Source organism: Strix aluco, chromosome 21 (assembly GCF_031877795.1).
Source record: "Strix aluco isolate bStrAlu1 chromosome 21, bStrAlu1.hap1, whole genome shotgun sequence".
NCBI lineage: Eukaryota > Metazoa > Chordata > Aves > Strigiformes > Strigidae > Strix > Strix aluco.
Window position 1 is genome coordinate 4,051,643 of NC_133951.1, and position 13,092 is coordinate 4,064,734.

At 56.5% G+C, this 13,092-nt stretch overlaps 2 protein-coding genes and 1 non-coding gene across 3 annotated transcripts; 1 reads left to right on the forward strand and 2 right to left on the reverse strand.

Annotated features, from left to right (window-relative positions):
• Positions 1–930: 930 nt before the first annotated feature.
• TRNAS-GCU (transfer RNA serine (anticodon GCU)) lies at positions 931–1,012 on the reverse strand. Its single transcript has one exon. It is a non-coding gene; the product is annotated as a tRNA-Ser (tRNA).
• Positions 1,013–2,891: 1,879 nt separating this feature from the next.
• LOC141932888 (beta-keratin-related protein) lies at positions 2,892–3,221 on the reverse strand. The gene has a single exon (XM_074847103.1). It carries the CDS (start codon positions 3,219–3,221, stop codon positions 2,892–2,894), a length of 330 nt encoding a protein of 109 aa, XP_074703204.1.
• A 4,752-nt stretch (positions 3,222–7,973) lies between these two features.
• On the forward strand, positions 7,974–8,303 carry LOC141932924 (beta-keratin-related protein). Its single transcript, XM_074847164.1, has one exon. It carries the CDS (start codon positions 7,974–7,976, stop codon positions 8,301–8,303), a length of 330 nt encoding a protein of 109 aa, XP_074703265.1.
• Positions 8,304–13,092: the final 4,789 nt, after the last annotated feature.

Genomic DNA, 13,092 nt, shown 5'->3' on the forward strand with positions numbered 1-13,092 from the left:
TATGAACTAAATGAACTCAGTACACATTTTGGAAGGATGGCCCATAGACTAAGAGAGTGATATCTGTGTGTAGACACCTGGGACCAGGGAAAGGGATGGTGATTACTTTAGAACGTATTGGGAACCTGAGCATAATGCAAATGGTATGGAATAAGAGGTGGAGACTGTCCTGGTTTTGGCTGGGACAGAGTTAATTTTTCTTGAGCTTGGGGGGAGCACAGCCAGAATGCTGGACCCGGATCGGTAAATGGAGTGTTCCATATCATGTGATGCCTTGCTCAGTATGTAAAGGAGGGGCCGCTGGGAAGGAGGAGGGTTCTCTCTCGCTTTTGGGATTGCGACCATGGGAGCCGACAGGGTGAGCAGTGATGGGCGCCACGTGGGAAGCGGGGAAAAGCGCAGAGAGTGAAGTCTGCAGTCAAGCCGAACCCAGCCAAGACGGGCCGGGTGTCAGTTGGCGGGTGGTGAGCAATCGGATTGCACATTACCTGTTTGTATTTCATAATATCGGTAGTAGTAGTCTCTTTTTTTTCAATTATTAAACCTACAAGTCTCCCTACTTCTACCCCTCCAATTCTCTCCCCCGTGCCCTGGGCAGGGGAGGGTGACTGAATGGCTGCGTGGTGCCTGGCTGCCGGCCGGGTTTAAACCACGACACTAGGTTTGGAAACTACTTCCAGGATGTTTTGCTCCATCATCTTCCCAGGGACTGAGGGGAGGCTGACGGTCCTGTGAGTTCCCCGGCTCTTCCTTCTATCCCTTCCGGTTCCTCTCGCCTATGTGGAGACAGAAGAGGTTGAAGTGTGTCCGTGCTGAGCCACTTCAAAACCTTGCTATTTCTGTTCAGTCAGCTCTCATCTCAAAACAGAAGCTTGGGGGGCACACATCAAGCTCCTCACACTCAGCAACTTTGGCCACTGTTGGGCTGACCGACGAGGATGGGATTCGAACCCACGCGTGCAGAGCACAATGGATTAGCAGTCCATCGCCTTCACCACTCGGCCACCTCGTCCGCATGCTGCTGCTGCTCCTGCCGCTGCTGCCGCTGGCACTGCCACTGCTCCTGATCTTGCTGCTCCTGCTCCTGCTGCTCTTGTTCCTGCTCCAGCCCCAGCTCCTGCCCCTGCTCCTAACGCTTACACCTTCTTACACTGTTTGCCATGGGAGAGAAAAAGGCAGCCTCCAGCTTGTGCCTCTTGGGACTGGTCCACTGTCCCGAGAGCTGGGCTGAGCTCTGGGGACCTCTGGGAAACAGGTCCCAGCATTCACATCAGCAAATGTCTGGAGAGCAGAGCTCCACACTCCTTCCTGGGAAGGAACACGGGACAGTGACCCAGGCGTGGCTCAGTGCCCGCAAAGGAGTTGAGCCTGACTTTGAGGCTAAATTGTCACCAGCCACCTTGCCCTCACGTTCTGGAAGCATACCACCAGCTCCTACGGACAGGAGTCCCTCACACTTGACTGCTGGACTTTTCACCAGGACAGAGCATGTGCCTCAGGCTTGGCCGTGGCTTCTCTGTGCTGTTCCCCCTGGTGCTCACCCAGGCTCTCATCACAGGCTGCTTCTCTCCCAGCACAGCTAACAGTCAGGAACGATGAGGGAGCTGAGCGGCACCGTCCCCACTGCACACAACTCCCCTTTTCACCTGCCAGAGCTGCGGTGCTGCAGAGAGCGTAAACCGCTGCGCTGGTCCCCTGAGCCCACACCTCTCTGTACATTGAAGGTCAGACCCTGGGCTGGGGGAAATGGTGCAGAAGCCAGCCTCGCTGCCCCTGGTGGATAACAGAAAGGTGGGCATGGGATTGTGCACCGTGGGATGGACACCAAAGGCAGGGCCCTGGGAGCCTCTTTCTCCTCCACCTGCTTAATTCCCGTCCTTGAGGAAGGGGAGCAGTGCACAGCCTTGGGGGCTGGCACCAGAGCCGCTTGCACCCTGGTCACTCTGAATAGTTTCTCCAGCCCCAGCCCACCCCATGGGCCTGTAATTGTGGAGATAGTTGAACAAGGAGAGACTGGCAGATTCAGTGTTGCCTCCGCGTCAGGAGCCCATGGCAGCAGGGAGCAATGGCCTGGGAAACGCAATGCTCTGCCAAGCTCCTTCCTCAGAGCGCTGGCACTGCATGAGGCAGATGTGAAAAATTCCTGGGATTCGCTTTCTGGGTTCTTAACAAAGGCTTTTCTAACAAAGCAGCCAGGGCCACCACTGCCTCTCATTAATGCAGCAGCCTGTTGAGTCTCTGCTGTAATCAATGCAGCACAGGGACATCCAACAGAAAATTCGGGCTCCCTCCATGCTTTGTGCTGTGGCTTTCGAGGTGTGCCGATGAGTAATGGGGCTCCTTCCAGAAGAGCTGAAGAGCTCTCCCCCCCGCCAAGCTGGCCTTGTCTCCATTGTTATAGGCTGTCAGGGGCGAAACCCGGCAGCTATGGAAAAATCCGTAGCTGTAGCAAGGGAGGAACTCTCTTGGACAGTCCGCTGGTTGGGACTGGAGAAGAAGGGAGAATGAAACACGGCTCTCTAGCAAAGCTGTGATGCCCAATGTCTTTAATGAGAAAATCAAAGGAAAATGGAAAAGGCGAGAGCTGAAGCAATGCATGTTGGAGGCCGAGAAAAGCTCAGAGAAGTGCTGCCGTCGGAAGGAAAACCTCCACGCCAGGCATGCTTCCTGTGCAACTCCCCCTCAAGGCTCTGGCAGTCACGTACGCTCTAGACGCATTGCTACGGAAGGAAGGTGGAGGTGTTTGATGGGGAGCGTAAGGTAAAGCAGAGCAAGAGGGGGAAAGAGAGAGGCTTCCTTGGGAAGAGACGGAAGGCCGCTCCCTCGGGGCTGGCTCCTGGACTTTCCTCGAGGCCCCTGGTGCTCCATCACGGGCAAGCGATCCACGGGCTTCAGCATAAGAGATTGCCCCGTCCCAGAGGCCCGCAGAGCCCGCGGCCCAGACCGGACCACCCAAAGCCGCCCAGCCCCAGGGAGCCCCCAGAAGCGATGGGCACACTGGCAGCGCTGAGGGAGCTCCCCACGGCAGCCGACGCGGTGGATCCCACGGCTGTGCTCTGAGGGAAGGAGCTGAGGATTGGGCCCGGCAGCGTCACCATCACTGGCGAGGGCTGGATCGCAACGCTGGAGTCGGCGCACCGGATGACGCAGGGCTCGTTGCAGCTGTTGGCAAGCGGGGTTGGGCCGCAGGTGGCTGGCAGGCACGGGCTGTAGCACGACATGTCTTGCAGAGGGAGGCGACCCTGCAAGACCGGGAGGGAGCAGAGGGCATTAGCTGTCGGGCCCTTTCAGACCCCCAGCTTGGCTCCTCCGAGAACAAACCAGTGGCTGGCCAGGGCCACATCTCCCTGGGAAGTTCCTTTGCATGCCAAGAGTGACCAAGGCCGGTCGCTGTGCCATGCATGGGGGAGGAAGCACCTGGTGACCCCTTGGACGGTACTGGTCGTGCAGCCTCAGATTTCAGCAGAGCCACTGCTACAAAAGAGCCCAAATGACTCCCTCTCAGGAGGGAAGAAAGCTTTCCCTCTTCCCTCGCCAGCTCACCTCCCAGAAGAGGGAAGCACAGTGTATTTTCAAGCCTGGACCACGTATCAGAAGGACCCCGCACAGAAGGGAAGCAGTCCCGTTGACAGAAATCCTGCCAGCACGAAGAGAAGCAGTGAGTTCAGACTTACCAGGTTCAATGTGGAGAGCAAGGGAAGAGACGTGGATGGAAGGGCTTGGAGTGGCCCGGGCTTTTTATATGGTGAGCCAGCGCCTCGGGAGACCTGGAACACACCTTCTTTGTGAAGCACGTTAACAAACAGCAATTTGAGGCTTGCAAAGCACAGCCCACAGATGAAGAACTTGTCCCTTTCATCTGAAAGGCCCGGCCTGTGTTTCCCTATTGGGTGAGAGCGCAGTGATGCATTAGTTGCTGGCTCCTCAAAGCAACGGTCATTTGAGGTCCCATGCCACTTCCCAGGGAAGGGTTTCAGTAGCTCCAGGCCCTGTGTGTGGGTTGTGCACATCCTTGCTGGGGAACGTGAGTACCACTCTCAGTCTGGGCTTCAGGCGTGGAGCACTCGTGATGAAGGCCACTCACGTGGGTCTCCTGTTGAAGGGCTGAGGCTGACCCTGAGAAACACAAGGCCTTGCACGGCCATGGGAGGGCTCAGCAATGAGCTAAGGCCCGGTGTGACTGTTTCTCCTTCTCAGAATTCTCATTCTCAAAGTGGGTAGTCAGCCCCAAGGACGCAAGGTCACAGGGGCTGAGGAGGAAACTCATAGGCATTTGACTGAGGGTGCATTTTGCTTTCGGTCACCTTGCCAGCCCTGGAAAGGACAAGTGCTCTTGTGGCTGCAGTTCAAAGCAGAAGGCATGTTGCGGAGCAAGGATGGGCCTGTGCTGTCCGCTTCCTGCCCTCAGGTGTTACCACGCGCCTGCTGTGGCAGGTGGATGCACGTGCCCTCTGCTGCTGCCTCAGCTTTGCTTGGGCACAGCAAATGCCAGGCTCCTCATGTGGTAGAGGAATGCCTCCCCAGCCTTCCCACATCTGGCAGTGGAGGCAGGATGGCAGGCCAAGGAGGAGAGCAGCCCAGCGATGGCCCTCGCTGCCTGCTGTAGCAGAGCTGTGACGGGCTGTGTCATGCTCCTGTCTGGTGACAAAGGAGGCTACGTGAGGAGCAGAGTGTCTGTCCTGGTGCCTGCTCCTGTTTGCATAACCTCTCAGTTGCCACAAGGCAGAGCAGAGAGGCGGGAGCAGCAGGGCTGTAGCCAACTTCTCTGCTTACCCACCGCGGCCTTTGGCATTTGCTGGTGCTCATCAGTAGTTTGAGCGCTCATCCATTAGTGCACCGGCCGGGAACAGAGCAGCCACAGGGCAGGGCGTCCCATGCAGGGAGTTTCCCTCAGGGCTGGTCCCTGCTGGCATCTTCCCCTGCAGAGTTTGCTGTGGGCAACCCGTGCCCCTTCTGTGGGGATGGGCCACGTCTCTGAGGGCTAATCTCAGGGCTTTGGGGGGCTGGAAGATATAGGCAACCACTTCCCTGCTCTTCAGCTGAGGACACGCTGGGGACCGAGTGCCTCGCAACTTCCTCAGAGAGCCTCAGAGCCTTTCAGGAGGGAGCATCACTGGCTGCTTTGTCAGTGCACTTCCAGTTCCACCTGGAAGAGGCACGGGTGGCTGCCGCCCACCCTGGTGCCATGCTGACTGCTGGGACCTGTTTCTGCCTGTCCGGAGTGAGCACGTTTCCACTGTGAGCTGTGGCACTGGGTCTCCCGTCCCATCAGGATGGCACAACAGCCCCAGAGCATGGCCCTGCTGCAAGCGACGGCAGAAGTGAGTCAGAGCCATCAACGTTTTGCAGGAGAAGACAACATCCCCCTTCTAAGACCCTTTCCCCAAACGGTACGGCCGCCCGGGTGAGAGCGTGGCCCATCTGCCCAAGCAGCACGGGCAGGCAGAGGCTTTTTCCAGGCAGCTCTCAGGGCTGGCAACACACGCCTGGCCTTTGAGCTCCCGCCACACCTCTCCGGACAGGCAAGGTCTCCTCTGTGTCTCGTAGGGTAGCAGGGAGCACCATCTGCTGCCACTCAGAGGCTGCAGCCTCAGTCTGGTGGTCTGTCACACCGGTCCATCAAAGAAGCAGGCTCCCCAGGCCCTGGACACTTACGGGCGGAAACTTTCCTCGGTTTGGACCGTGCTCCAGAAACGTCTGGGAGTGGGAACGTCAGGGCACGTCCGTGCTGTCCTTCCCTTGGCTGCCATTTCACCAAGGAGGATTTCACCCAGGATTTCAAGGAGTCACCAAGTGGTTGGGCAAGATGCTAACAGCCATGACAACACTGTACACAAAGCTGCATTTCTGCAGGAACGTGGACACGAGGTTGCACCTAAGGTCCTGGGCAGGTCTGAATCCATTTCCCCCGGATTTCCTGATGCCAGTGCATGGATGATGTGCACCGAGGTGGAGCTGAGGTCTCTCGCAGTGCCTCAGCACTATTTGGTGACTCACAGGTGACTCCAAGGTGGTCTGCTGGTGCCACCTTGCAATTAAAGGGCCCCGAATGTGCCAATCCATCCCTGAGCCAGGGAAAACAAGCCAGACCCTCTGGGTCAGTGACCTGAACAAGCCAGCAGGCAATGATGCAAAGGTGAGTGTTGTTTGGGAAGACTGTGCCGAAGCAAACAGGTCCACTTGGTGATGGCTCGCTTTCAGGCCTGAGTCAGCAGGCTCCTTCATCGCTCTCCAGGGCCGTTGTTTCTCCTCAGGAGAGTAATGAGTAAAGTCCTGGCAGGCAAGGCAAGGGCTCTGCAGTTCCCAGAGAACTGGCCTTTCCTGACTGAGGACAACAGCTGAACTGCTGGGCCCCCTTTGCATGGTGTGCATCACCGAGGCCCGAGGGGAGCAGACATCTGCCACCGAGTACCCTGAGCCACTCCAGCAATGGCCTCCGTGTCCCCATCCCTGCACACAATGGGGTTTTGGTCCAGAGTGCAGGACGGCCTTGTTTGACCATGACCTTCCAAACACTCTGGGGATCTGAGTCTCCTCCATTCTCTGTCCCCCAGTAGAACAGCCATCCTGCAGAGGCTTGGCTGGGCTCCGAGCAACTCCATAGGCGGCAGGCACTGGTGTTGTTCAGGGTCAGTGTCAACCCGTCAAAGAGAGACCCTTCTGAGTGGCCTTCAGGCGTGCCCCACAGGAAAATTCCTATCTAAGTGGGGCCACGTTCCCCAGGAAGGGCAGGACGTGTACATCACCTACTCATGGCCTGAATCTGCTGCAAGGCTTCACCAGCTACTGGAACGAGACCTCAAAGGAGCGTTGGTCTGGGGAAGAAACATAATTGCTATCAACAAAATCACGTCAGTGCTACCCAGGATGAAAAGGGAGGCACGCATTTCAGGCAACGGAGGCATGTCTTTCATCTACCAGCATAGGTGTGAGAAGTCCAAATTGCTGTTTCTCAACATGCTTCATGTTTGTGGCATTTTTCAGCTCCCCCGGGGCTCTGGGCCGCAGTATAAAAGCATGCCCAACTGCCAGCTCCTCTGTCGTCTCCTCGTGCCTTCCCCTGCTCTCTGAAGTTGGTAAGTGTCAGTTCATTTTGCCTCTTGTCTCCTCGGTTGGCAGGACAGATTTTGTGGAGAGGGCTGTATCCGCAGTTCAGCAATGCTCCTTTTGCACTGTTGGCATGACGAGAAGCTTCCACAGGAGAGCTAGTCCCACCATAGACGTCTTCTTCCGTAGTGGCTGCTGTCTTCAGGAGCCCTGTTGCGTTTTACTCAGACATGTCCCCTCCTGAAAGATGTGGGTGAGAGGAGCCTGACCTGACAAGACGAGGGGTCTTGAGGGTGGGGGCAGGGAGAAGGAGACCCGTTTGTCTGAGTGAACAAATTGATGCTTGTACAAGGGCTGATGGATGATCAGGAAGTACAGAGCCCGATGCCAGGAAGAGGGAGCCTCTTGGTGTGCAGTAGAAAATCGTTCCCTGACCAAGGCCACAGCACCAAGGCTACGCTCCACCCATCTGGAAAACCTGGCATCCATTTCCTCACGGCGGGAGGGGGCTTACTGAGGACTCTCTCTGGGGCACCTTCCCTACCAAATTTCCAGGGCTGAGCAGAAGGAGTGTTGTGAAATATCCTCACAGCCTGCAGACATCCCCTTGGTAATGGAGTCACCGGAGGTAGCAGAGGGCCTCCATGGGGCAGGCATGCCTGGGCGTGGCAAGGCCAGCTGAGGTATAGGCTGCGAGGGAGCTTGACTTGGACAGGGGAAGCTTCATTATGTTTTGACGGACCCTCTCGGATCACCCTTCAATTACTAGCAAATACCCAATGCAGACCCCATCCCAAATCTCTATCCGCTGAGCGGCCAGCCACTGGTTTGTTCTCGGAGGAGCCAAGCTGGGGGTCTGAAAGGGCCCGACAGCTAATGCCCTCTGCTCCCTCCCGGTCTTGCAGGGTCGCCTCCCTCTGCAAGACATGTCGTGCTACAGCCCGTGCCTGCCAGCCACCTGCGGCCCAACCCCGCTTGCCAACAGCTGCAACGAGCCCTGCGTCATCCGGTGCGCCGACTCCAGCGTTGCGATCCAGCCCTCGCCAGTGATGGTGACGCTGCCGGGCCCAATCCTCAGCTCCTTCCCTCAGAGCACAGCCGTGGGATCCACCGCGTCGGCTGCCGTGGGGAGCTCCCTCAGCGCTGCCAGTGTGCCCATCGCTTCTGGGGGCTCCCTGGGGCTGGGCGGCTTTGGGTGGTCCGGTCTGGGCCGCGGGCTCTGCGGGCCTCTGGGACGGGGCAATCTCTTATGCTGAAGCCCGTGGATCGCTTGCCCGTGATGGAGCACCAGGGGCCTCGAGGAAAGTCCAGGAGCCAGCCCCGAGGGAGCGGCCTTCCGTCTCTTCCCAAGGAAGCCTCTCTCTTTCCCCCTCTTGCTCTGCTTTACCTTACGCTCCCCATCAAACACCTCCACCTTCCTTCCGTAGCAATGCGTCTAGAGCATACGTGACTGCCAGAGCCTTGAGGGGGAGTTGCACAGGAAGCATGCCTGGCGTGGAGGTTTTCCTTCCGACGGCAGCACTTCTCTGAGCTTTTCTCGGCCTCCAACATGCATTGCTTCAGCTCTCGCCTTTTCCATTTTCCTTTGATTTTCTCATTAAAGACATTGGGCATCACAGCTTTGCTAGAGAGCCGTGTTTCATTCTCCCTTCTTCTCCAGTCCCAACCAGCGGACTGTCCAAGAGAGTTCCTCCCTTGCTACAGCTACGGATTTTTCCATAGCTGCCGGGTTTCGCCCCTGACAGCCTATAACAATGGAGACAAGGCCAGCTTGGTGGGGGGGAGAGCTCTTCAGCTCTTCTGGAAGGAGCCCCATTACTCATCGGCACACCTCAAAAGCCACGACATAAAGCATGAAGGGAGCCGGAATTGCCACAGAATCATAGAATTGCCCCAACTGATAGGGACCCCCAAAGATCATCTAGCCCAACCTTTTGCAGGAAAGGGAGCCCAGATGAGATTATCTAGCGCCCTGTCCAATTGCATCTTGAAAACCTCCTGTCACCAGAATTCTACCACGTCCCTGGGGAGGTTGTTGTAGTGAATGATTGTTCTCACTGTAAAATATGTCTTCCTTGTATGAAGGCGAAACCTCTCCCGCTTGCTCCCTCTTCTCTCCGTGTGGCTCTTTGTTAAGAGGGAGTGTGCGTCGTCTTTGTAGCTGCCTTTAGATACTGGAAAACTGTGATGAGTGCAGGGGAAGAGCAGCACAGCACAGCACGAGACTCGGTATGGCGTGTTTGTGGGAGGAAGCAGAGGTGGGAGAAGGGAGGGTTCAGGGTGGTCTTGGGAGGAAGAAACGTGAGGAAACTAGAGGGAAGATGGGATAACATGGCTGTCCCTCAAGAACTACTTGCTGTTCAGGATGTTTGCCTGGACGTGCCCTGCTTCTGATCGGTGCAGCCTGTCCTGTCTTCTTCTTAAGCTCTATTCCTAGCGACTTTCCCTGGTGAGGGGCTCTCTGATCTGTGTGCATGTGTGCGTATGGAAGTCTAGGGGCCAGCAACTGGAGCCAAACCACAGGTGGCCGTGGTTCCGGTCTCAGTGGTGCCAGTCACTGGAGTGGGACCGGAGGTCGTCGGCACTGCTTGTCTGGGGTGCCGGCACCTGGACAGACCAGGGTGAGTGGAAATAATGTGCTGCCAGCAAGTGAAGCGTGTGAGGGTATGCAAGTCAGTGTGTGACTGCTCTCAAGTATCAAGCCAGCTGAGGCAGCGAGTGGGTAAAGCGGCTTGGGAGCCACGTGTGGGTGTGTGCCCCTCAGGATGAGGTCACAGAGGGCGTTGGCTACAGGAGGCACCAGAGGGTCCTGGCCAACCACCAGAGACATCATAAGGCCATTTCGTGTCTGCGTGCATGTCTCTGGGGCCAAGAGAACCGGAGGAGCTGGCTGCCAGAACGACCAGGGTGTCAAGGTGTGCTGGTTTGGGGATAGAGGTAATTTTCTTCATAGTAGCTGGTATGGGGCTGCGTTTGGGGTTTGTGCTGAAAATGGTGTTGATAATAGAGAGGTGTTGTTGTCGTTGCTGAGCAGTGCTTACACAGAGTCCAGGCCTTTTCTGCCTCTCACACCAGCCCACCAGCCAGTAGGCTTGGGGGTGCACAAAAAGATGGCCGGGGTCACAACCAGGACAGCTGACCCCAACTGACCAAAGGGATATTCCATACCATATGACGTCACGCTCAGCACATAAATCTGTGGGAAGAAGAAGGAATGGAGGAGATGTTTGGAGTTATGGCGTTTGTCTTCCCAAGTAACCATGATGGAGGCCTGCTCTCCTGGAGACAGATACCTGCCTGTCGATGCAAGGAGTGAATGAATTCCTTGCTTTGTTCTTCTTGCGTGCGCGGCTTTTGCTTTATCTATTAATCTGTCTTTATCTCAACCCAGGACTTTTACCCTTCCGATCCCCTCCCCCATCGCACCGGTGCGGGCAGTGAGTGAGCGGCTGCGTGGTGTTTACTTGCCGCCTGGAGTGAAACCACACCACCAGGCCCACCGGAGCCAGGGACCAGCTACAGGGTGGACGGGGTGTCTCAGTCCAGCTGCTGGAGTGATCCACGTTGTACATGTGTGTAATATTGTCCCACTCACAGTCCTTCATCGTGATCAGCCAGAAGGGGACCTGGACGAGGCTCTCGGTGCCCTCTGTTGAGTGCTGTGTGTTCCTGCCTGGGTTGATCGGTGTGGTCGGCCATGTGTTATATGTGTCGTACACATGGATTTGTGTGTGTGTGTGCCTCCTGGGAGGCATGCTCAGCCTCGCTGATGTCTGGGCCAGGGGCCATGGAGCTGTGGCAGCCTGAGCCTGAGCTCTGCTGGGCTCCTGGGTTCAGCAGCCACTGAACAGAAAGGGATCCTTCTGGGCTCTCCAAACCGCCAAGCTCGCCTGTCGATGAGGAAGAGTTCTGCTCTGCTTCTCTTCTCTGAGGCTGGGGTGAGATGAATGCAGGTGAGATTACGGTGCCTATGAAGAAGCTGACCTCTCCACAGCAGGCAGCCCCTTTCTCATCTCCCACAGACTCTCCCCCTGGATTCAGACCCAACTGGGCTGTCAATGGCGGCAGTGGTCCCCTTTACCTGCCTCCCAGGCCTTAGGGATACGTGAGGCTGGCGGGGGGTTGGGTAGAGGGGTGGGGTCAGCAGCATTCTGAGCTCTGAGCCCCTTGGCCAAACCCCAGGCTCTTCTCCTCGCATCTTGCTTCCATGCAGCCACGTCCAGGTACGCTGCTCACAGGTGCTGAACTCCAGCAACCACAAGGCATCCTTGGAAGTGCAAAAGTACTGGGAAGTGCACCCAGAGGAGAGCAGGGTGGGGAGATCAAGGTGTCCATGGTCGTGGGGAAGAGATATCCCAAGGAGATGTCCAGGGATTGGGAAAGGGAGGCAGGTGGCCAGAGAGGCAGAAGTGCAAGTGTGTGTAAGAGAGGGGTGGTCGTGTGGGCAGGAAGAGGCTCCGGCCACCTCTGTGTCTTTCATAACCACGCAGGATCATTCCTGTCCTCTGACCCCTGCCAAGTCGCTCCTGACCACGCGATACAGCACATCTCTTGGTGGCATGGCTGGCTGCTGGCTACTCCTGCCTCCACACAGGTCTTCCCTGCTTTGTCACAAAACTGGTTAGGGGCTTGGTGTGTCTGAAATTTGAGGGGAGGCTGTGAGAGCTGGGATTCTTCCCATACCTGATGGAAGGGAATGAAGAGGGAGCCATAATCACTTCTCAGAAGTACCAACTGGCAGCACGAGTGGGAGTGGGCACAAATTGAAACACATGAAGTCCCAGCTCAAGGCAAGAAAACACTTCCTTACCAAGAGGGGGGTCAAACAGCAGACCAGGTTGCCCAGAGAGGTTGTGGAGTCTCCATCCTTGGAGATACTCAAAACCCAGCTGGACGATGTCCTAAGCAACCAGCTCAAGCTGACCCTGCTGGAGCACTTGGCTGCCGCTGCCACCGCTCCTGCTGCTGCTTGTCCTGCTCTTGCTGCTGCTCCTGCCACTGCTGCTGCCACTGGTTCTGCCGCTGCTCCTGCTCTCGCTGCTCCTGTTCCTGCTCCTGCTGCAGCTCTAACCCATTCGTCGATAGTGGATACTATGACCAACGTTAGAGGGACCCTACCTCCAGCCACGTGGAGGACAGGAACAATCGAGTTTATTGGCCTGTGTGGATTCGATGGCTTGGCACATTCCACCCACAGCAGTATAAGGCTCTAGTGGACACTGGTGCCCAACGCACCCTGATGCCATCCCATTTTAAAGGGGCAGAAACCATTGGTATTTCAAGAGGGGTCTCAACAGCTGACTGTGTTGGAGGCCGAGGTGAGCCTAACTGCGAACGAGTGGCAAAAGCACCCCATCGTGACCGTCCCAGAAGCTCCATGCATTCTTGGTATAGATTATCTCAGGACAGGGTATTTTAAGGACCCAATCGGTGGGCTTTTGGTATAGCTGCCTTGGAGACAGAGGAAGTCAAACAGCTGTCTGCGTTGCCGGGTCTCTCAGAGGACCCCTCTGTTGTGGGATTGCTGAGGGTTGAAGAACAACGGGTGCCAATCGCTACTACAACAGTGCACCGACAACAATATCGCACCAGCCGAGACTCCGTAATTCCTGTCCATAACCTAGAGAGTCAAGGAGTGATCAACAAGACTCTCTCCCCCTCTAACAGCCCCATAGGGCCAGTGTGAAAGTCTAATGGAGAGTGGAGACTGACAGTAGACTATCGTGGCCTGAACGAAGTCACGCCACCGCTGAGCGCTGCCATACCGGACATGCTAGAGCTTCAATACGAACTAGAGTTGAAGGCAGCCAAGCATAGGCCACGACTGATATTGCTAAAGCATTCTTCTCCATCCCTCTGTCAGCATAGTGCAGGCCACAGTTTGCTTTCACCTGGAGGGGTGTCCAATGCACCTGCCAGTCAGCTGCCCCAGGGGCGGAATCACAGCCCCACCATTTGCTGTGGACTGATCCAGCCTGCACTGGAAGAGGTTGAAGCCCTGGAACACCTGCGATGCCTTGATGACATCGTTGTAATGGGGTAATA

Bases quoted from the DNA above. Each gene is read 5' to 3' on its own strand.
- LOC141932888 (XM_074847103.1), bottom strand. From the start codon at position 3,221: ATGTCGTGCTACAGCCCGTGCCTGCCAGCCACCTGCGGCCCAACCCCG.
- LOC141932924 (XM_074847164.1), top strand. From the start codon at position 7,974: ATGTCGTGCTACAGCCCGTGCCTGCCAGCCACCTGCGGCCCAACCCCG.